This window comes from Falco biarmicus, chromosome 3 (genome assembly GCF_023638135.1).
Source record: "Falco biarmicus isolate bFalBia1 chromosome 3, bFalBia1.pri, whole genome shotgun sequence".
NCBI classification, from domain to species: domain Eukaryota; kingdom Metazoa; phylum Chordata; class Aves; order Falconiformes; family Falconidae; genus Falco; species Falco biarmicus.
The window spans coordinates 11,304,030-11,328,555 of record NC_079290.1 but is presented as its reverse complement, the minus strand read 5'-3'; the positions used below and the strand labels follow the sequence as shown (position 1 = coordinate 11,328,555).

At 39.6% G+C, this 24,526-nt stretch overlaps 1 protein-coding gene across 2 annotated transcripts in view; it reads right to left on the bottom strand.

Annotated features, from left to right (window-relative positions):
- The window catches only part of RETREG1 (reticulophagy regulator 1), a 70,077-nt gene extending 45,867 nt beyond the window's left edge, over positions 1–24,210 (bottom strand). The window contains exons 1-3 of one of the 2 annotated variants that reach the window (XM_056332677.1): positions 23,759–24,210; positions 8,036–8,142; positions 6,252–6,318 (exon numbers count right to left, since the gene is read on the bottom strand). In XM_056332677.1, coding sequence (XP_056188652.1) covers positions 6,252–6,318; positions 8,036–8,142; positions 23,759–24,033 — 449 coding nt within the window. In that variant the 5' untranslated portion in view covers positions 24,034–24,210. The remainder of the gene's footprint in view (positions 1–6,251; positions 6,319–8,035; positions 8,143–23,758) is intronic. The other variant, XM_056332678.1, reaches the window with a different exon arrangement.
- Between the last annotated feature and the right edge of the window lie 316 nt (positions 24,211–24,526).

The following is a 24,526-nucleotide window of genomic DNA, read 5'->3' as shown; positions in this document are numbered from 1 at the left end:
CAACACCTTGAAGGACAGAAAGAATTATTTTTTTTTTGACGTACGATTAAGCGGCATATCCTTAAGGTCTGATGAGTGATCTGAATACACAATCACACTGTGCCAGAAACGTATTTCAGAGAAACTGCTTGCATAGCAAAGAGACAGAGGTAAATCTAGTCCCCATGTTTGTTTGTTGAGCCCTGCAGTTGTTACCGCTGTGGAATGGTATCCCAGCATATTGCTGCAAGAGTCAGCTTCTTATTGTAACTGTGAGCACTAGTCAATGGCATCTTTAAGACAGACAGGACTTCAGACCAACAGGGAATAATGACACAGGATTTTAAATGCTCTTACTCATCTCACCACCCTAGGCTTTTGGTATATATTCAAGGGAAACAAGTCGTCACCATTAAGGTACAACATACCTGACCAGCCCACAGACATGCATTTAGGACGAGATGAATCATGCCGTGTATATCACAAAGTATTTCAACTCTTTCTCCACTGACTATGACATAAGACTAGGCAGACTACATCAGAAATCTTCAGGCAAATCACTTGCAGATTGCCTTAAGCAAACCCAGCAGGCAAAGTATATGCAAATCAAAGGCATGTAAAGCCTCAGACCTAATAAATGAAGCATGATAATTAGATGAAAGGAGGAATTGTCTCATTTATCTTTAGTGATAACATGAAAAGGTTTTTTTCATTGCTGTCAGTGACATATTCGGAATAATTTTGCACAAGTGTATTATGCAGTCACGATTAGATTAAGATTTTTTTCTTCTTCTTGGATAAAAAACAATAACCACACATTGTGTGAAGTCTGTCAAGCTCTGAACGGGGCTAGTACAGAATACTACCCTTCTTCATACTGCACTGACCGTTGCAATGCATGCAAATGTCTATGAGCTGGGCTGATGCAAGGGAATTTGTGTAGGTTGAAAGATGAATTCAGGTCTTGGGAAGTTATGACCCGAATCTGAAGCAGATCTGTCACAACAGGGCTTTAGCACCCAAGTAGTAACACTCCCCTGAAAGTGGGCAGCAACTTTGATGGCTCTGGGAGTCCAGAAGTAGCACCACAGTTAACTCTCATAAAAGAAGTCCCTTCAGGAGGGACTGGAGGAAGTGTGTGTGTGTGTGTGCGCGTGAGAAACAGGAACATCCTGGGCTTGAACAATAACCTCTGTACACCTCTTTGTAACCTGTCAGTGAAGGCTGTTACCTTAGAAATATCCCAGTTAGCTAACTACTGAGCTTCAAGAGAGCTTCAATATTAACCCATGGTTTTCAGCATCAAGTCCTGAATTTCTTCAGCAAAGACAGCTGCCAGTTAAAAGCTGCAGCCAAGAAGTGTCCTTTTTCTTGTGATGGTCCTTTCTTTGTTTATTCTTACAGAAGTCCAAGTTTTGATTGGTCTGATTGTACAGGCAGCAGTGGTAAGACACGCTGTTCAGGGTGTGGTGCTACATTATTTTTCCCTTCTCTTGGGACCAGAAGAAGACGTGGAAGTCTACCGGGGAGGAAAATCCCCTCTAGAAGGAAGAGTCATTCTTTCAAAATACAGGGCCAGGAGAACTCTTTCAGGACTTACTTTCATGGCCTAAAGAATTATAACCAAGACATTCAATGTATAATAACGTAGTCAGCACTACACATCTACTGCAGTCTGTGTGGCTGGCGTGGCTACTAGTGCAGTACGGCGCTTAACACAACCTTTGGTCAGGCAAGCCTCTTCTAGAAGTCAGTAGCTTTCATTTAAGACAATGATAAAGCACTGTGGGGCCTGAAAACTAGCTATGCACAGCTGCCAGTTTTCACAGCCATTAACTCCTTTCTTTCTGGCTTATTCTCTTTAGTGTCTCTCTGATGGCCATTTTAAAGGACTGTTGCTTAGCCTCCTTGCAGGCTGAAGCTGATTTGGGGTTTTTTTTTAGGTTTGTTATAAAAAGCATAATTTTGAATTAATATTAATTTGACCTCCTTAAGTTTGACCACTCAAGAAATGAAGGTGTGCCACAATACTGTCCATATTCTAATACTACTAGTAGTGACCAGAGAAGCATCAGGTTTCAATCTTGCTAGGACAGGAAGAAAAAAAAACATCTTTATAAAGAAAAAGAGTAATTTGACAAGTTACCATCTTGACTGCTGCTTTAACAGTTGTTATCCATTTTTAAAAAAGGTAAGATATCAGTAGAAGAGCTCCTCAGAAAAAGAAGCAGGTTCAGAAAAGCGTGTTACAAGAGTCAGCTTCACTGAGAAAGGCTTAGGCTGAGACCTTGTTTCAGTTCAAAAATTTTTAACTTAAAATAGTACTAAATGACTCCATTAGAAATAAAAGCACGGGTCTTCTAACATGGGCACATTTTACATGGGAGACAACTAGCATTCTGCATTCGAGTTAGGGCAATGAAAAAGAAGTGAGGCTATGCTTGCTTTAACTAGTCAGCAGCACTCAACAAAGATAAAGGAGGACTAAAAGCAAGTGCAACAACTTAGCAGTGTCTTTATTGAAGGACTTGATCTCTGATGCTTGGAGCACACGTGCAGCAGAATGGATGTAAAATAGAAGTGAACGTTGGAAAAAATGCAGGTGTCAGAACAGCAATAATCAGTCATCCACCCTTCAGCTACCACCAGCTTTTCTTGCAAAAATAACAGTACAATTCATACCATTTCACTATTAAAAATCATAAAGCTGTGCTACCATTTATGAAAGATCATAGTGTGATACTAACTGGTGTTGATTTTCAAAACCAGAATTAAATAACACAAAGGTAAGGCTGGAAATTAGTCTGTTCAGGTAATTTGTTACTTTCTGACTATATTTTGATACACTAAACTGGGTGTGGCAATGCTGTAAGGCTCTAGAATTGGTTATTTATGCAGTTACACCACTAAAATAGCTATCGGCAATAGTTCTGGCACATGCAAACTTGCACTTTTCCAAATAACCCAAGTAATTTCAAAGTTGGCACAGACCAGGAAACCTTTCCAGCCTGCACAGGGCCATTCTGGGCGGACTGTAAGGCAGTTAAATGTAAGGCTGTAAAGACTACAAACACATCTAATATTTGGGAAAAGGCATTGCCTCTCATTCAAAGTACCACAGACCTACTAAACTTTTTCTCCCCATGTTATTTAAGAGTGTGTGATTCTCTGCTGGGTATTGGTTTTTGTAGACAGACAGTATGGAGATGTTTGACACAGCTTGCTTATATAAAATAACATGCAAACAGTTCTTCATATCCAATCTCAAGTAAAATGAAAAGCACCACAATCAACAGGCACCTTAATGTTAGCATTCAGAAAAAAAGAAAAAAACCCAAACATAGCCACAGTGCAAACAAATGCAAAGTCTTTATGTGAAATTATAAAAGTTCTAAATGAAAGCTAGGCTTCAACAGTTGAAATTCTATTTATCTTAAATAACCTGTCAAAGCTGCCTTAATACCAGAGAACTGTGAAATGTCTAAAGCAACATCTATTTTTAGACAAGGTATGCAAGAGCCAGAGAACTGCAAACCCGTAAAGACTCATCTCTGGTCTGTGCAAACTGCCAGGAAATCTCATAAAGGACCTGCATGTCTATCCTATGGTATCCTATAAAGGACAGCACATCACAAACCTTCTGTGCTTTCAGAAAATCAACCAACTTGTAGGTGAACATCGATATCCAGAAAATTTCACCTGAATTTCAGATGTGGCTTTCAAAATAATCTCTCCTCAAACGGTCTTACAGAGACTGCAAAGTCATGGGATATGAGAGGAATTATTCTGGCAAAGATGGAGACCAACTGCAAGGAACTGCAGAACTTTAACCAAGTATCAAGTGATTTGCTTGCAAAAAGGCTGATGAAATGTGGAGAGATTCAAAGACAAAAAAAAAAAAATCTTAAAGTCACATAGGCTTAAAGCTGACTTTTACTCCTCAGGAACATAATCTTGAGATGTTTATATATCCATGAAAACAACAATCCAGAGCTCAGCAGAGGTTAAAAAAGCCATCAAGCATTAGGATTTATCTTGATGAGAGGGCATTCTTATGACAACGTGCAGTCCCATGCCAATGTACAGTCCAACGGTCTCCGTGAATGCTTAACGCTATTTCTGTTTCTGCCCGCCTCCTGCCCCTGCCAACAAAAGGGATAAGAAAAATGGAAGGAAAGTGCAGCAAAGCACAATGAAGAGATCAAAGCTACAGAGAACTTCTGTTTTAGGCACAAAGTTCATCATGAACTGAACAGGACAGGGTAGAGGTTTATAAAGTCACAGCTTCCTGGAGAACGGAGAGTGATTGCTCACTGTTTCTCCAACACAGAAAAAAAGGTAGAAAGGGATAAAGAAACTATTATACAGCAGTAAACAAACACAAGGCTGTGTTCGCAAAACACATAGTTCAGCTGTGGATATCTGTGCTACAGGATGTTACAAATAGCAAGTGTCTTTGAGAACAAAAGCAGTAAGACACATTCATGTAAGGTCCACCTAGAACAGCTTGGGGCAGGGAGGGGAGACACCACTTCTGGTACTTCCAAATCCTTCAACTGGAAGTCGCTGGGGGCTGGGAAAATATACCAGGAGAAGGATCTTGCAAGCTTGTCTTGCTTTTACACACTTCCTGAGGCCGTATTTCTCTTGGCTATAGGCACTTTCAGAGAGCAGATACCAGGCTAGATGGACTTGCAGATTGACCTTGTGTTCTTACCATTGCAAATTATTTCACACAGAGACAAACTGTGCTTGTATTATAATACCCAATGGCATAGGCTATGGTTAAGCTTATCGGATTTTCTTTTCTACTCTCTGTACTGCCTTCCCACAGAACAGAGTCAGGTCCAAGACCCTGGGACATCTGAAAACCTGAACCCCAGATATTTAGAGTACTGATTTAAGTCTTTTCCCGAAAATCAACTGTTCTGTTTTGGGGACCTGATGAACTGGAGAGCAAGACAAAAAAAAATGTCTCAGACTGCAGAATTATTTTTCATGGAAACAAAAAGCAGTTAAAAACCCGTTTCCTTCCATTCCACAAGCAATTTGATTTAATATTTTTTGTCTTTCTCTTCTCAAATGTAAACCGACAGGTAAATTCAGATGTCAAACCCCCCAAAGGTAGTAAGTTTTATGTAAATTCCTCTCATAAAGAACAGGAGGAAAGAATGAGACACAAATTACACTGACCTATTGTGCCACAGCAATGGCATCTCCGTTAAAATCTCTGAAGCGCTGCCAGTCTACACAGACACACTAAGTAGCACTAGCTCTGGTAGAAGAACCATTTTATGCTGCTCAGTTTATGAGCTAACATGTCATCAGTTGCACATAATTCCACTTCAGGTTTTTAAGAAAGCCTTAAGATATTTCATACCTCTAAAGTTTAGGAATGACTGCACATCTACTGTCTGTAACTGCCACGATACTGGTATCTATCTCTAGGCAGAAAACAAAACCCTGCATCTTCCCTTCTCAACCTTTATATTACTGTTGCTTCAGTACCAGGGTGCAATACAATTGTGTACTAATGGATATGCTTTCAAATGACATCAGACACACAACAATTCCTGGTGGTCTGTTTAGAAGAATAATACCTGAAATATACAAACTTTATCCTTAAATATACAAATTTATTCTGAAAATGGATTGTCTGTAAACCATTCAGAGACACTGTTTGTACTAAAAACAATTAAATCAATTATATACTCTATACTAATGACATAACATAAACATTTACCTGTGGACTAAGGCAGCTCAATGGCAGGTCAACAGACTTCACAATTATTGATTGATTTCTATTTCTATGGATATCAACTAATATTTCTTTGAAACTATAATGATCAGTGACTTGTATTGACTACTACAGAAATAAAGGGAAACCCCAGCAAGCTTATCTACTTCTACAAAGCACTGGTATAATGATGTTTTAAAAGAAAGTGACCTCAACCAACACAATATTTTTCCCTAATAACCAACTTCAAAGAAAAAACTACTTCCCAGAAAATACAAAGCGCAATAATCCCACTGTAAGAAAAAGCATTTCTGAAAGTATTTTGATACGTTTCAAATCAGAAAAAAATACACTTCTTACAAAATTATTAAAAATTAAAACCGATGAACAAGCAGTAATAAACTTCGAAAGGATGCCAAGATCAAAATAATTCAGTTCTATTTTAATTAGAGGGAAAATAGACTATTGTTAAATACAAGACAAACTATAAAAAAGAAGATAGAAATAACAAATATATTAAAAATAATGTACCTACTTGTCAGTAATGGTCCTCCAAAGCTGCGCACCTGCAATTGTTGGAATGCAAGATGAAACACAATGCACTAAAACAAACAATTTTATTTTTTTTTTAATTCATAAGGAATGTTCAGATTTGGGCAAAATGACTAAGGAATTCTCAGTTAAAATAGGAAGGATACATTAATTTAGAGTAACAGTTCTTTAATTGTTTTCTGTAAACTTAACATATCAATTAAAAATGTAAATGGAAAAAAATCAGTATCTTATTTATATATTATCTATATTTTCACATGGAAGGAGAAGACATCCAACATAATTTATGCTTTACGTCTAGTAACTGACAACCACTTTCTACATTCCTTAGGAATATGTAATAGTCTTGCCATCTAGTGGCTGGTTGGAAGTGTCTAGTAGCTACACAGAAGTCTTAAACTGGGAAGAATTTTCTTCTCCTTTTTCAAGGGCATTTCATTGATTTCAAGTCACTATCACAAGATTTTTACAGTATTACTTGAAGAACCTGATTGTTCTTGAACTCTGCATACAATGCCATCAAAGGGAACAGTAAAACAAAAAAAAGTTAAATGTAGTAAAATAATAATTTTGTATACTGGGAAACACGGGTCTTCTAGTTTCATCTCTACAATGAAGGGTTAAATAGTAACACAGAAACGGGAGTGAAACACAAGTGAAGGCAAGATGGTATTCTTACTCTCTTAGCTTCATCAATATTGGTACATCTTGGATTCAGTCAAATACAAATATATTAGTAATTGCAGCCAAGAGAGAATTTACCACCTTCCAACTAGTGAAGCATTCAACATTTGTGGTGATGTATATAACAGAGCTTAAAAATTAAATTCTGCTAGGCTTTGTAAATTGGCCTCTGAGCTTGTAATGCTCAGGCGGGAAACAGAATGGTAACGAAGACTCCAGAGAAGGCAATGATGATAAACCATGCTTCAGAAAAGGTTACAAATAACTGCCGTAACTCAGCAGAGAATAGGCTTTGGCAGTCAGAAATGATGTGGTAGCACGTCACAGAGGGATGCCATGCTTCTCTGACACCTATTTCCTGCTTAGCACATTCCAGGTGATTTTTGAAACACTTTGCATGGGGACTCAACATCAAAAAAAAGACAAAATAAACACTTTAAAAGAAATCTTGACAAGGAAAATTAGACTGATGATGAGCATTTTGTCAAAGAATTTTCAAGATGGTAATTAAGTACAGGACAGGAATTTTAAAAAAAAACAACACCAGCACAGCCAACAGACTCAAAATCCCTTTCAAATTTTGTCGTATTCACGTAAGACTTTATACACACTGGAAACTAAACACTACATAAAGTAGAAAAACATAGCACTCACTTCTTACTTCAACTGTGCCAAGATAGGTCATTTCTCAATCTGTTTAGAAAGTTGGTCAATTTATATTGGGTCTCCCAAACTTTCCAACAATGATGTGATTAGAGTAATGTTAGAAGAAATATGAATGTTTAGTAAAACTTGGTATTTTAGAAAATGATGCGTTTTCAGACCTAGCAGTTAAGAAACAAGAATGATTGTTCACTAATAACAATTCCACTCATGCTAAAACAAGTCTCCCAATGCCCTGCCTACAAAATACAGAAAAACTTAATTGAAAATTATAATAGATCATCACAGATATATTATTTCTCTCTGAAATTAGCTAATACTTTTACAATAATCGTAATATCAAAGCAGATTTAGTAATGAACTAACATGCTCTGAACTGCAGGTATTTAAGCAAGGAACTCTATCAATATACTGCCTTACCTTTTATCCTTGAGAATACCAAATCCTTTATTATCTGAAGAATTAGCACTCCAAGTATTATGACAGAAGTCAGATGATACACTCTCCAAGGGGTCAGTGCAACAAACCTAGAATGTCAAGAATAAATAAGCATTGAGTGCTTTTAAACTTATTGGAAGCATATGTAAATTGACAGCTGCTACTAGTACTGAAAATAAAGAGGAAAAAATAGACTGATATTATGTTAAATGAATTTAGTTTCTCCCCACAACCCCTCTACAGGGATAAATCACTGAGAGCTCCAAGCGTGACAGTATAATTTAAAGATGCAACTGTTAAACATACATTGAGTTTGTAGTAGATTTTTGTCCATGCTTTTGAAAGGAAGTACAGAAAAAATATCTAGAAAAAATATTTTAATTATTGTATAGGAAATATTACTTTTAAAATTAATTATGGTTTTATTAACATAAATTGTCTTGGCACAGCACATTAAAATAAAGGTTAAACATTTGCTTCTGTTTCCTATAAGGTCTATGTTCACAAAAGACTTTTATACAGACCATTCTTTCAAATGCAAAGACTAGGTAAAACTGCGTCATTCATGGCGTAATACTCAAACTTGCCTTCGTAATGTGCTTTTGCAAATTTTTTTCATTACATACATTTTTAGAACATGTCTAGTCAAGTTAAACAGATCTAGAATCAGAATGTATGATTTATAATCTCATGCACTGCTGACTTCGCTATCCAGGTGCGTTTGGAGATTAGCTCTTCTGTTTCATTGACAAGTGTCAACTCACAAAAAAGGATGTGAAGGATAAAAGAATTATAATTCAAATTAAATTTAGAAAAAGCTTAGGTATTTTAACAGCTTGTTTCAAGCACTTTAAACCAGATATCTCAATACAGATAATGAGCAAATTAACATTTTTTTCAAGGCAAAAGCAAAATTAACTTAAAAAAAGAAGCTGAGGATAGGAAAAATCAGTAAGAAACCAGTGTCCTAGGTAGTGGATCAAATGAGAATACCAACAGAAAGAAAATCCTACAAAGCTGGGAGGTTTCCAGGAAACCTCCTGGATTTGAAAATGGTAACTGGCCACCCAACTAGTTGCTGCTGCAGAGTTTTTCTGCAAGAAAGAGGGGGAAGGGAAGTGAAAAGCAGTAGCAATCACAGCCACTGGAAGAAGCCAAGAGGCATCCTTTGAGCACACATAGTTTGGTTTTTTTTTTTTTTAAGAAAACTGACTTCCAGGTGTTTCTAACAAGCTCAGGATAAACCACAGTTTTAGAAAACTGCTCCGGTATTCCTTGCAATCCTCAAAAAACAATACTGCATCAAAGAAAGTGTCTGTGCCGCTGATTTTCACATTTAACAAACTCGTAACACCTAATTACCCTAGGCAGACCAGGATATTATTTCCAATATGAACAGATAAGGTCACTCCGAAAGTTTTTTCTGAATACGAAGGTTTTCTACATCTGTGCAGAGTTTAAATTTTAAGACTATTTTATTAAAAAAGCATGAAATCAAATACAGCTGACTATTACTTAAGTCAGCTCAGGAAAAATCATAATAATGTGTAGAGAAAAATGATTACAAGCTAAGTTCTTTCAAAGCTACCCAAGCACAGCTCATTAAATCAAAACTGTTAACAGCTTTAATCCATCATGTTGCCCCACTGTTTTTCTTGGTAATATTCTTCAGCATAAAAAAATTCTTGATTCTGTTCAAGGATTAAGCTCAACTGCACTGAAGACTTTCTTTAGCCTACTTATTTTAACTTACTGATAATGGGGGGTGGGGGCAGAGATGTGACCCTACAGAAAAATCAAAGGATTCTTCATAAAACTTCTAGGCATCAAAAGTTTCTAACAAATACAGACCTTTTAAGTTATCTGGGCTTAACACCATGCCTATTCTGTATGTTCTTTGGGGTGCTTGTGCATTAATATTTTATAGAACCAAACGGTAAGCCCCAATTTAGCGATTACCATTGGCCAGTCCTCAATGGTTTCAAAGAAATGCATCAATACTGAATTTTATGTATGTGTGCATTCACATAAATTCACACATTTTATTAGTTCTTGAAGGTGAGACCAGATGTTTACTAAGCAGGTTTAGTCTGCCTTTCAGAGATTATACAGAACACGTTTGACCTACTTTATGCTCACAACTAAACCATACACCCAGTTTCACTGCAATCACAGCTGTCACCTGCTGTTAAAAACAATTGCACTAATGCAGATGAGGATTAACACACAAGGATTAACAAGGTAGCATCCTCTCTGAAAGATGCTTCCAAGTCATGTCATTCTACCTTCTTGATACTGCAGTCTTTCTGCTTCATAACTTTTGGGGAAAAAAACCTGTAATCTACCTGAAGCAGCTAATGTAGACACCAAACACGGGCTCTTCACTTACTGGGAAAACTTTGAATTGTTCTGACTGGACTTGCCATGCTTTAACATTTTTAGTTGTCACACTTCTTCCTCACCTGCTTCAGTACTGTTTATTCACACTGTACTGTTTGCAAGAAAGATGGTCTCCTATGAATTCATTTACAGCCAGCGTGTGTCAGCCCTCAGGTGCTCCAATAATACAGATTAGAAAAACTGATTGTGAGCCATATGTCAGAGATACTTATGTCCTTGAAGCCCTTACTGGTCAAAAGCTGATAAGGTCCCCTTGCAGTTTTTTTGGCACATGTCTACCATAAGCTTATCAAAAGGTTAGCCCAACATTGCAGGGATCTGAAAATCAACTTACTATGCTAGCACTGTCAGGATTCAGAACTTTAACAAGAATTATCAACATGATGTGTACCAACCAGCCTAACAAAAAGTTTCAGTGGTACTTTTTCTTATTATTAGAAGTTAAGGGTTCCCCCCCCCCCTTCTTTCTTAAGAACAGTTTACTTAAGTATTTCTAACACACACACATATATCTGACAAAACTGAAAGCCTCTACAACATCACCATATACTTCACAAAAATATTCCTGTTTAGTAGAAGAATCCATAGCTCTACTTACTCAACAAACTTCTATGCTCTCTTTTTAAGCAATAAACAAAACAGACTGAAGTTCAAATTGTTTAATTTCTTCTAAAAACAATTACCAGTAACATAAACAAGATCTTTCCCTCCATAAAATTCTGTGGCAATTCAAGATATTTCTTTTTTTTTCAGAAAGCAAAGGTTAAAACAATGTATAGAATTATGCATTTTACGTAATTAGTTCAGCAGTTAATAGGGCAGCTTGCATGACAAGGGGCAAGAAACTCTCCTGTAGACAGCGTGGGACTGCACAAAAATGGGTCATGAGGTGCCCACAGGTCTTGGTCCCAGGCATTGGCTGAAATAGTATCCCCAGCACGCAAGAGGCCTTCACTCAAGACAAGCTCCAGAGGCAGGATACATCCATCTGGCTTTGGGGCTACAAGAAGTGCCTCTCCCCTGGGCTGATGGCAACAGTGGCCTCACCTGTGAAAGATGTCCTCTGGTTAACACATAGAGCAGTCAAGTGAAAGTGCTACTGGAGGCAGTAAGCAGATGGCAGACCACTGTGGAGAATAATCTCAAAAACACTGATGGTCCAACAAGCTGAGCAATTTGGTCTAACTGGGCCTAACTGGAACAGTTCAAACTATCTGACCTCCTGTTGTCCTTCTACCTTCTTCTGTGTAGCAAGAACGTAAGCTTGATGGAGCCAAGCCTGCTACTGAACTCCACCGGGGAGAACTGAGAAACCACGATTATAAAACGAAATAGGAGAGAGATCAAGTATTGACTGTTAGGATAATTAAGCAGGTGTTGGCCACAGAGTTCGTGGAATTTCCATTCTTGAAGGCTATCAAAACACAACCCTGAGCAATCTGTTCTGAATTACTGATCCTTTTTGAGCTAGAGGTTGGACTAGAGACCTCCTGAGGCCCCTACCAATCCGAATGATATTTTCATTCTGTGACTGTTTTAGTTTATTAAAAGTGGCTGGCAAATCCTTTTTGGTAAGATGCTGAGCTTAGAATTTTAAGGCATAACAGTCTGTATTTCTTGGCGTACTTGTACTGCAGCTGAACTGCAATTATTTTAAACTGCACAATTAAGAGTCAAAACTTGCCAGCTTCCAAACAGGTCAAAATTCTTCAACGATGTAACGGTAAACTCTTTCTGTTGCAATTTAAAAATAATTCACATATACAATACTACATACGAATGTGAGATTTGGTAGGGGGGAAGGTACACCATTCTGAAACTCCACTGAGAGCTACCCTACCTGCTCTTTAGCATTTCAGTCACCTTCATTTTCTCCTACCTACCAACAATTACAGAAACAAAATCATTTTCTTAAATCCCCTAATACAACTTTTCTTAGCAAGTCATGCTTCTTTATTTTTAGTATCACATAAATAAATATGCGTTGTCATTAACCTCTACTGTCTATACAGAATTTGCTAAATTCAAATGTAAACTTTTCAGTATTTTGGCAAGTTCCATATTTTGCTAAAATGTAATGTTTAAGTTCAAGAATTCTGCTCTGACTAGAAATAAAAAAAAAGAATATCCTTTTCACAAGCTTTGTGAAGATCAGATAGAAAAAAAGAGATAGGAGAATAAATGCAACAGAAATCCCAATGGCAAAAGCAAGACTGTACATAAAACAGCAACACATTAAGACTAATGATTAGGCTTAGTCTGGTTAAGAGAGCTCCTTTACTTGCTCCTGGAGGTAATATTATCTAATATTGCATCACCTAAAGATAGAAAAGTACCCTAAGGTACCTTGTTCTTGACTTTTCTCCAGCTTTTTATAGTATGGGATGGTGTCATGGTTTAACGCCAGCCAGCAGTTAAGTACCACAAAGCTGCTTGCTCACTCTGCCCTCCCCTCCCGCCCCCCAGTGGGATGGGAAGAGGTAAAACCTGTGAGCTAAGAACAGTTTCATAATTGAAATAAAGTAAAATATAATAATAATAATAATAATTATAATGAAAAGGGATGTAACAAAAAAGAGAGGAGTAAAATCCAAGACAAATAAATGATGCACAATATAGTTGCTCACCACCCGCTCACCGATGCCCAGCCAGTCCCCCAGCAGTGATTGGCCCCTCCCCGCCAACTCCCCCCAGTTTATATACTGAGAGTGTGACATTCTATGGTATGGAATATCCCTTTGGCGTGTTTGGCTCAGCTGTCCTGGCTCTGCTCCCTCCCAGCTTCTTGTGCCCCTCCCCACTGGCAGAGCATGGAAAACACACAAGTCCTTGATTTGGGGCAAACGCTACTTAACACACTGATGTTTAATCGTTGCTATCAACATTATTCTCACACTAAATCCAAAACACAGCACTGTACCAGCTACTAGGGAGAAAATTAACTCTATCCCAGTTAAAACTGGGACAGTTGGTTGTATGTCAATACTGGCAAGATATGTTAACTAACACAACAAATCATCCATTGGAGCTATTAAATCAAGAACTAGCCACCTACCAGCACACAGCTCCTGGGACAATTAATGGCACAAACCTGATCGTACAGATTCATTCCAATGGCACAAGCCAAAAATTTCAGAAGTAAACATTGTCATACAATACTGCAGTCTGTAAATGTACTGAACTCATAGGGTGTGACAAAAGCTATTTTTAATTGTACTTGTGAGATACAGGGAAGGCATGGACCTACTAAATTGCTTTAAAAGTTAAATAAATTTGACAATACAAGCTTCATTTCAGGGGTGAAGGTATTTTTTACAACAAATTTTAAAATTATGAATGACTTGTATTTAGTAAACACAAACATTTAGAAACTATTTCATCAAGAATTACAACAATTTAGATTATCGCAACCAGAGCTAGCTATTTCTGGAAAGCTTTAGTAGGTACACTTTTAACAACCATACATCCTTAGATTAATTCCAGAGATAAGCACACAAATACATGAAAGCTGTGAATAACACATATGTGTACATGGAGCTTTGCTTCACTGTCAGCTATTGACACATTCATTGGCTGCATGACTGTCTTGCAAACTTCAGTTCAGTGCTCAACAAACATGTATTTACATATTAAAACCAGAGCCCAAACCCTGCAAAGCATTTTTGTGGAGCTCTAAATAGCACAGCTTGGTATATACTCCTTTCCTCATTAAATGTTAAGGTGAAAATGCACTAACACTTTCCAGACATAGTTTTCCATAGAACCAGTCTTCTTCCATAAGACACAGGTAAGCAAGCATGGGCCATGACATAAATCAGATAGAGAATGGCTCTCACCTGTACAGATCAAGCATTTCCAGTGCATTTTGAGAATGCTCAACTGCTGACAATGGATATTCTTGGGGTTTTATCTGCTAATTTTAAAGCTCCTGCTCTTACAGAGGACTGCCCAACACTGTTTCAGCCAGATGTCCCCAGCTATGGCACGCAGGCAGGGAAAAGATGTGGTCATAACTGTTTCCTGCTTGGAGCTGAATGTACAGCATTTTTCCATGCTTACTGCTGGAATGATCATCAGCACCAGTCTGGTTGCAACAAATCCTGATGCCTACCTCAAGCAAGAGGTCTGGGGAAGGGGAGGAGGGTTAGTTTTCTTCTAAATACAGCATGAAATGCACTTCCTGAAGAATGCTGAAATACACTGCAAAGGCAGTACCAGAAAGCTTGTGCTTTTACTGGTCGCTGGCTCAATCATTTTATTTGCCCTTTTGTGAATCAAGAGGCTGTAATATATATTAAATTCAACTACATTTATTTAAACGTAATTTAACACTTTGGCTCTTCTAATTGAAAAAAAAATCCCAAAGCAGGTTTGCAAAACCTGCTCTTCACATCTACTGAATGTGTGAAGTTACAACTTCTGTGGGAATTGCTTAGATGTAAAGGATTTTCATATTAAGCTTCTGTAAATATCAAAATGCAGTATCTATAAAGATTAAAATCTAGATGCCCAAGTATTCAACACATTTGAAATCCAAAACTCAATAATCTAGTCTTTTTCCTGTTCCTTTAGTACATCTTGGTCTGAGCCAAGACATTTAGATACCTGTTCAAGATTTACGATGTAAAAATCCTTTCCCCATCCCTGCACAAAAAGTGTATATACTGACTTAATGCAAAACAAGTTACACGTGCTTTTTTGGGAGAATCTATTTACAGAACAGAATTTGGTAGAATCTTATTATGTTTATATGGTATTTAACTGGCAATCTGTATGTCTGAAAGATACACAAAACCTGTGGTACAGCAGATGCCTGTTGCAGAGGGAAGCATATTACACATAACAAAAACCGTTTGCATATGTGCTGTCAAAAATTTTAGAACGAACAAAGACTTTATAAATTCTGTATAAAAAAACTCCTCACCCCTACAAAAACCATAATTTGTTGAATAAAGTAATTTCAAAAACATATACTCCACACCTGTTAACCCAGATTTAAAATGTGCACACCACCACTTTGGGTGCCCAGCAGCTTGAACTCAAATAGCTGTATATCTATTTAGCTGAAAACATGTAAAATACTGTAATAGAATGCTTCTTAAAATACATGCATTAAAAACCATTTTAAATCATTTAGTGGAGAAAAGTGTAAGCTTGTGTAGAGATTAGGAAGAAACATCCTTTTCACTTAATTTTTTTTCTAAGTAACAATGCCACCCAAGAAGTTAGATAGCCAAGATTTTTAATAAAATATTTCAACCAGAACAGAATAAAGAACTGGAAAGTAGTTGATTCATTACTTTATATGCCAACTAGCAATGATTTTTCCCTTAGATAGTGCCCAGAAGACTAAAACCCCTACGATTAAGAACATAAAAAAAAAAAACCCAAACAGAAGAGGTGTGATTATTATTCTAAAACTCACAGCATTTTCTTTAATTCTTTCTTTGTTGAGACAAATCAACAACCTTTTATTTAAGAAGCTTATTTGTCCGGTTTTATTCAAAAGATTAGGATCGTATTTGTTCAGCCAGAAAGCACAGATCAAATCAAACCTGGACAGCTATTCTTTAGAAAACCTTCTAGGACTTACAAGGATTTTGGAATAATAAATAAATCTCTTGTCATAAGAAACAGACTCCCATAAATTTAAACTACTATTACTGACAGCTATCTGTAGAAGTGGTAGTTCTCTCAGAGGTCTGTGCACAGGTTGCAGGTCAAACACTACTGGACAACTCTAACTAAAATTAGTAACACATAAGATAGGAATTTAAATTTCACATTCTCTCTACCCCAACTACAAGAAACGACAACATAAACTTATTTAAAAATCTAAATAAAAATGAAAATTGTACAATTCTCTAAGCAACAATACCAGAAAAATCTTTAAAATGCTTCGCATTTAATCACCAAAGACAAATTTGCTTATAAAATAGAGTATTTGGGAGTATATTGGTGGTCGGGGAAATAGTATCAAGTCAGTAATAAAATGTCTCATTACAAAATTATCTTACCGTTTGCAAGGAAAATTCTTGAGGAATGCAGCAATCTGAATCATGTTTCAACATTAGTGGCTTGTGGATCAGATTTACTGCAACCTACTGCATTCAGATAGGCATATAAAATAAAAAATTGAGAAGGAGGAAGTTTAAACGACCTCAACTACATACCTTCTGAGTGCACCACAACATCAAATGCTACTGTTATGTCAGTGAAAATGGGGGATGATAGTCCCATGGAAGCTAAAATTATTTTGAATTAAACACGTAATCAAACAACCTGGCTTTCATTATTTTTGCAGAAACATGCCCAGATGACCTTAATTAACCTGTACTTTGGCAAAGTACAGAGGAACGCTTAATCCCATTTTCTCATACAGTAGCAGCAGTTTGATGTTAAACAATTCACCTCTACCATGCTGCCCTAAATCTCCTTTTCTTTAATGCTCTCATTAGTCCTGTAACATCTACCATTGGAGCATAGCATATCCCTCTAGAACTTCCATTGTTCTCAAAATTCTACTTACTACTTGAAAGGTCTCATTATTTTGAGTTAATACATGAAGAAATCATCATTTCTCTCAAGACAACTGCTTTAGACACAGATTTTTTAAGTTTTAGCAAGGCAGAATAAACCCAAGCCACTCTGCAATTCAGCTATTCTCCTTTGTTCAGGATTTCCATCTTTCCCAAAGTCCTCATCCTGGATTTGGCCCTTAATTGTTCAGTAATGCTCACTTCCCCTCAGTTCCTCAATTATCCCATTTGATTTCTTTTCTGATTGATCCTGTTTTCATCTTACTGGTTGAAAAATGCTGTAAACTGTCCAGGTTTTTATGTAACACTCTCTGGCTCTTAAACAATGTCAATTTTTATTCCTGTAAACCGATCTCTCAGACAAAACCACACAAACTGTCACTAAAAGCTGCTGAGATAATGGCTTTAATTTTTTTTCCTAACTAAATGAAATTAATTTAACTTTCTGTTCCCCTTTTCTACCTCCAAAGCCTTCAGAAGTTTTAATAATTTCTATTGAAAAAGTGAATATAAGCTTAAAACTGCCTGAGTAAAAACAGGCAGACCCTAAAATTATATCACACCTTGTGTTGCCATCGGAATTTTAGCTTCACTTGAGAAAGCATATTTTGGAATATCAACTTCTAAGGAAAAAACCCCACCAAACCGCAAACATTTTTTTAAGCTTGCAGAACAAACAGCAACCTACGGTACTGTAGCTGGGTATAATAAAATAATCACAATACCAATGTTACAAAACATTGATAAAAGGCAGCAAATTAAGTAAATTAAGACCATCAGACTAGAAGAAACATAAACCAGTAAGCACGTAAGAAACCCATTCATGTGGATGTGCAATGAATTTCAAAACTGCCTATGCCAGAATATTTTCTTCTCTTTTTTAATAATGACTGTATTATAATTACTAAAGAAATACATCAAAACATAACCCATTCTACTACCCTTATTTAAGAGATAAAAGATACAAACTCTTACTAGGGTTTGAAGCAGGATTACAATCTGTATTAAACTATTCACTTGTGTGTTATCCCGATACCTTGGATTTTGGGAAAGTAATCCCAAAGCAACTAAAAAGGTAGCTCTAAGATTTCCTATAACAAACATAGATGAAGACTGAAATTCCCCCAATTCAAGACCACATTTAGCATCTGTGGATGTAGAAGAAAAACATTCTGTCATAGAAACACAGAAACATATAGATGTGATCTCGTGACTTGGGAGATACTACAAATTTAAGATGGTGATCTGAAGGCCAACATACTACAAACTGGCCTCAAAACGTCAATACCCCTTCTTACTCCAACTCACTTAATTTTCATGCATTTTTCTTTATGTTTTGATTTCACAGATTTCTTTTATTCCATTTCTCACTTGATCTATTTTGCCAGTCTCCCTACTGTCCACCACCACTGATGAATTTCCCACGTTATATTCTAAATGAAAGTAAATATTTTGAAGCAAGTATTTTCTTCCTAAGGATTTAAATTTGGGCAGAACCAGTTCTTTTAATATTAATTCTGCTTGGTATGCTCTCAGATTTGAATGGGGTTTTCAGAAAGAAAATGTCTGGGGCGATGGGTGGTGGTGGTGGGGTGGTGGTGTGTGTGCGGAATCCCTGTGTACTGAGTACTGTGTACCTGAATTACAGCAATAGGGAGCAAACCATTCATATATTGCAACTTGCAATTCCAGTAACTGGACTCATCAAGCATCCAAAGTTGTCCAAGTGAAATTAAATACTGAATTTAGGTAGCCAATACAATCTATACAGAGTCTCTGAATTTCTTATGAATGACATCTGGTGGCATGCTGGTAATAAGTGGTTTGGATGGATAAAAGCCACCTGATCTTTGTACAAGGACTGAGTCATCCTTAAAGAAGGGACCACACACAATGCTGGAGGAAAACAACCACCAACCCCACAACCCGCCGGCAGTACTTAAAGACACTGATCACCACACTAGCCTTCTAGAACTAACATCACTAGCATAAGACGACTACCTAATACAGACAAGACCAAGAAAAAAGTATTTTTGTAAGCAGTGGACTGCCTAAGGTTCAGAATGCTAAGTTCACCAAGATGTCCTGTTTGACCAAGCAGTTCTCCAAGGACTACATTTCTGGTGGTACCCACAGTCAATGTGGACAGCAGACAGGAATTTATATTCCCCTTTTGTAAATACTTGAAACGGAACATAATGACATCGCTGTACCAACACATACATAGAATTACAACAGCTATACAACGCGTGGCCACTGCATGCCTAAATGTGCATGAACATCGCTTTATAGGCAAGCAATCCATCAAGATGTAGTCGTGGCATCCTTTACAGTTTGTGTGCAAATACCTGAGAGAAACGCTTAAACCAGTATTATTTTCTGACATCAAAAGACTAAACTAATGAAAAGTAATGCTGGCCGCGGAGAGATTGCAGTATCATTGCCAAGCAAAGATTTCAATTAAGAAACACTTCAATAACAAATCTTAAAGCAAACTGGATAGTTAAAGCGCAGTAAACCTCTAAACTCTGAATGTGTTTTTGTTACCAATATTAAAATAGAAATTAGATTTTATATCTGGAATAAACATCTTACCACAGTCTTCATCTGATGCAATGCACATGACCAGTTCAGATATAAGAAATCTTGTTTCCTCTCCTGCTCAATTAATTCTCTCATATAACAAAAATATTAATGAGGTTTGAGACCAAACAAAAAAGTCTGCATATGGAAGGTGACAAAAGACACTATTTTTAATGGTAAAACTTGCCAGTGTACTTGTCTGAATCAAGGAATCATACTTGTATTTTACCCAGTTGGTCAGTTAATTTGTTCATCCAGTAGTGACATCACATAACACTGTTAACAGCAGACCTGCAGTAACATACAAATTTGTATATGAGAAAGCATATAAAAATCCTCAAAGAAAAATCTGAATTTGGGCTAGCAATAAGAACAGCCAACAGGTTAACACAATAAATTTGTTCCACAAGGAGACAGAAACAGAGAAAAGATCCACTACATCTTAGTCTTTTTACTGCTTCTCTTCACAAGAAACCCTATAGAAATCAAGTCACTTGGGCAACTGGATGCAGCTGGTGCATCTAAGGATGATCCTGCAGACATTAATGTATTGTGTTTGAAATATGTATCTGCAAATATAAAATACATATTTAAAACAAATACCTGCAAACTACAAAAGACATACAACAGCACATGCAGAATCACTACAATTTAACATGTCCCCCTGACTTCATAGAAATAATTAAAATAACAGATTGGGAGAACAAAAATTAAAAGCTACCACTATCCCCTCTACCCCTCCTCCCAAATAATAACTAGGCTAGAATACTAGATAAAATCTAGGCTTGACCGTTAATAGCTGTCTAAGATTAAACCCAAGACAACTGAAAGCCAAAACAACTGAAAGTTACCAGTCAGCAGCCTAACACTTAGAATACCTGGACTAAACTTCTGAAACCAGCAGAGTTTCTCTGCTTTTGGGCAAATCACTCACTCTTTCAGTACTATGCAAGTAAAAGACGGGTGGGGGAAGAAGTCTTATTTTCCTCAGGTGTTACTTTGACTTCCATTTGTAAACTATCTGCAGCAGAAAAGTAGAATCTGTATAGTATTTCAGATGATTAGGTGCTAAATAATATATATTTACCCCTTGTTAATTTCAAAGAGTTTCAGCTGAGGTCATTTGGGGCAGGAGGCTTAAAGCTGTTCACTGTGAATAAATAATGGAAGTGATAAGTGACAAATGCTTTTTCAATAACCAGATTTCTTTTTACTTTAACTGCCAGTCTCATTTCACCCATTTTTGAGATATTTTTTTTAAAAAAATTAGTTCACTAAATGTACCAGTACATATAAAAATCTAATTTATATTATAATTAATATTCGATACATTTATTAAAAATATTAAAATAAAGCATATCACATCAGCTTTTGCAGAGTCTGAACTTTAGTACTGCCTTCATGTGAGAAATCCATGGAAACTGAAAAATGGTACAGTACTGTGTAGTTTAGGAAGGTTCTGAAGTCACGATCAAGAACTAGTTGCTGTAAGTCTTGTTAAAGAGTTCACAATGACTTGTTCAGAATATTCAAAAAACCAAAGGAAAACAGAACGAAATCAAATTAGTAAATTTCCTGTACCTGTAAGAACATTATTTCAGTAGCAAACATTAAAAATGCATTTACATACAGTACTGTGGTTAAAAGATTTTTAATGGGGAAGAGGTTAAAATAAAATATAAAAAACACCAAAATCAAAACCCAACAGATACCGTGACATCAGAGCAACAGTTGCTCCTCAGCAGCTCCTACTGCAACAGTTTACACATCAAGTGTTGTAAATGGCATACATACACGAACTAAACTGTGACGAAAACACAGTCCCACCAAATTAACGGGATGGGAGGAAGGAACATCACTATTCTCCCAACATTTAGAAAACTAAAATTAAACTTCACCTCCCCTTCCTCCTCCTTCCACCAATGCTATTATAGTTAGCGAAGTCTCCCATCCAGCAATACAGACTTCTCAAGTTTGAGAAATACTGAGATTAAGGCCCTACACACTGGGAGTTAAGCTACCTCTGCACGGGGAGATACTTGTAGGCACAAGGAATAAAGATGAGGCACATTAAACAGTAACTGGGAAACGTTTCGTCAACCTAGGCTCCAGCCAGCACAAAGCCCCGTTAGGAGAGACTTCACAGGCAGAAGGGTGCACTCTCATTCCCAGTTCTGAAGCAGTAGCAACTGGCTGAGTCATCACAAACCAGGCTGACCAGCAAATGGATTTCAAACAAGAAGGCGAAGCAGCAAATGCACTGTGCTGCAAACACGATGCCAAGGCCAAAGCAGGTAAATGTGAAACCAGATTTAAATTATTGTTTAATTTTCAAAGTGCCAGATTTCACAGGTTTGCTAACAAGGTCTTTCCTGATGTCTTCAGTCTCAAACCACAGAAGTTTACTGGCCATCACACCTGCTCCTAGGTATTTCCTAGTTTGTCTCCACCTCTCAGATCTCCCTGGCACTAGGACAGCAAGCTTCCTGCTGAAGTACAATACCACCAAAGCAAAAGCAGTCCTTGCCCTGACTTTTGCCATTCTGGCTCATCTTGACAGTAAGAAAGCAGAGTGAACTATAAACTTTAATAAAATAGTATTTTGATAAAATACTGGTCACATAAGTTGCCAGTAAGACTACCAATGGAGATTTGCTACATGCATTACATAATGCACGCGCTATATACCTTGCTTATGATCAAAGTGGGACAAAAGAATAGCAAATGAGTTGCCCAGCAGGTACAATTCCTTGAGACACAGAAAAGTATTCTGTTAGACACTGTCCCTGAAAATTTTATCAGAGCCATGCCACAAAGAAACGTAAAGCGTTATGACTCTTCCAAATCACTGAAGGAACAGTTGTTCCCTGAAGCATGCAGAAAATGAGAGCAAAACCATGTAACTTTTTCAGTGAAAGGATTTACCATGGGTACCTAAGAGCAAGACCGCTAATAAAAGTCAACCTCAATTAGGCATCACACACGCTGCTCCTGAGATTAAAGAGGATAAAATGATTTTGAAAATATTTGCAGAGAGGCTCTCTTGTGCAATGCAAAGCTTCAGAAAGTTCTCTTTCCATGACTTCGACCCCATGTTTAAACATCATACTGTTAGGGTTACAGAGAACTAAGTGGAGTTTCCAATTAATCCACCTCTTTGCTTGTTTACCTCTCATTCACTTAAGATGAAAGGAGGCCGTTCCAGCCACATGAAAAGAAACACAGTTCAGTCTTAAGAGTCTCAACGGTATTATTAGACAGAGCCCTAATTCATACATCTCTCTACATGAGCAAGCAGGCATACAGCAACATTTTAGAAAACCAAAAACGTAGGCATCGCCAAAACCTAAGATCAGGGGAAAGTCCTGGAAAAGTTTCACGTAGCAAGTCAAGTTTTCTTCTACAGAAATAAACGGAAGGGTCGTTACAATGAACAAATCCCTGCGTTAATTTCTGGGGTTTATACGACAAAACTGTAACGGACTAGAAAAAGCTTAGTCAAAAGCGAGAACTGGTGCACTGCAGTAACATCCCCGCCGTCCCCACGCCACAAAGCCGCCACTAACTAGGCCACCAATTCGGAAAAGCACGCACACCCGGAATGAACTCCGAGGGAACGGGCCGGGGCAGCCACCGCGCCAACGGCGGGCTCCCGGCCGCGTTCCACGAGGTTTCCCAACTCCGCAGGGAAGGCAGCCCCCGAGCTCCCGGGAAGGCGGCCACCCCGCTCACCTCAGCCGCAGGGCGCGCAACTTCCCGGCGGGGCGCGCCGCAGCTGTGGTCTGAGGCGCCTCCTCGCTGTATGAAACAGGGGAAATGGGGGGGGGGGGGGGCTGCGAGCTGACACAGAGGGTGACAGAAGCCGAGGGAGCTGCCGCACACAACGCAAGGGCCGTACCCTGCCCCGCAGCGGCTGTCGCGGCAGGGGAAGCGATGGCGCAGGTGGAGGGAACAGCACAGCCTTCCCCGCAGGAGGGCAGGGGCGGCTCCCCCCACAGGGCGGCCAGGGACCGGGCCGGGCCGGGGGGTGCAGGGCAAACGCGCCTCCCGGGGCATGAGCGAACCGTAGGGCGGGGGCAGAACGCGCCCGTCGCCAGGCGGGGCGGCGGCGGCCCGGGCAGGGGCTTTCCTCTCCCGGGGGGCGGTCCCGACCCCGGCCCCCACCCCGGCCAGGCTCGCTCACCAGAAGAGCAGGTTGGCGCAGACGAAGCCGCCCAGGCTGTGCAGAGGCCGCTCCCAGCTCAGCGCCGCCGCGATGCAGCAGCCCACCGCCAGCCCCGTCTCCCCCAGCAGCGCCGCGGCCGCCCCGTCCCCGCCTGACACCTCCGCCGGCTCCGTGTCCCCGGCCGCCGCCGCGCCCTTCTCCTCGCGGGCCTCCGGCCGCTCCCGCCCGCTGCCACGCTCCCCGCCCGCCTCCGGCTCCGGCTGGCGGGGCTGCGCGGGCGCCGCGCTCGCCATGGTTCGGTGGCAGCCGCCGGGCTGCCGCTAGGCCGGGCGGAGCTGAGCCGGGCCGGGCCGGGCCGATCTGGGCTGGCGGGAGGCGGGGCAGGGGCGCGGCCCGGCCGGGCAGCGCTAGGGGCGGGGCCCGGAGCGCAGCCGTTTCCCCCCGCACCCCGCCCCCCCCACCGGCGCCGGGAGCCGCCCGCCGGGCAGGTGTCACGAGGGGCTGCGCGTGCGCGTGGCAGGTGCCTCGGGGGCGGTGCCTCGGGGGCGGCGCCTCGGGGGGGGAGGGGCGAGCGGCGGCGCTGCCGGCTCGCGGGGATTGCGCGCGGGGAGGGTGACGCGCTCGGCCGCGCGCTAGTTGCACCGCCCCGCCAGGTTGCCGCCGGCCCCGCCCCCGCGCCGCCCGCCCCGCCCCCGCGCCGCCCCGGCTGTCCGCGCCCTGAGGAGGCAGGCGGGCGGTGCGGTGCGGTGCGGTGCTCCGCGCCGCCTCTGCCTCCCGGTGGGTGTT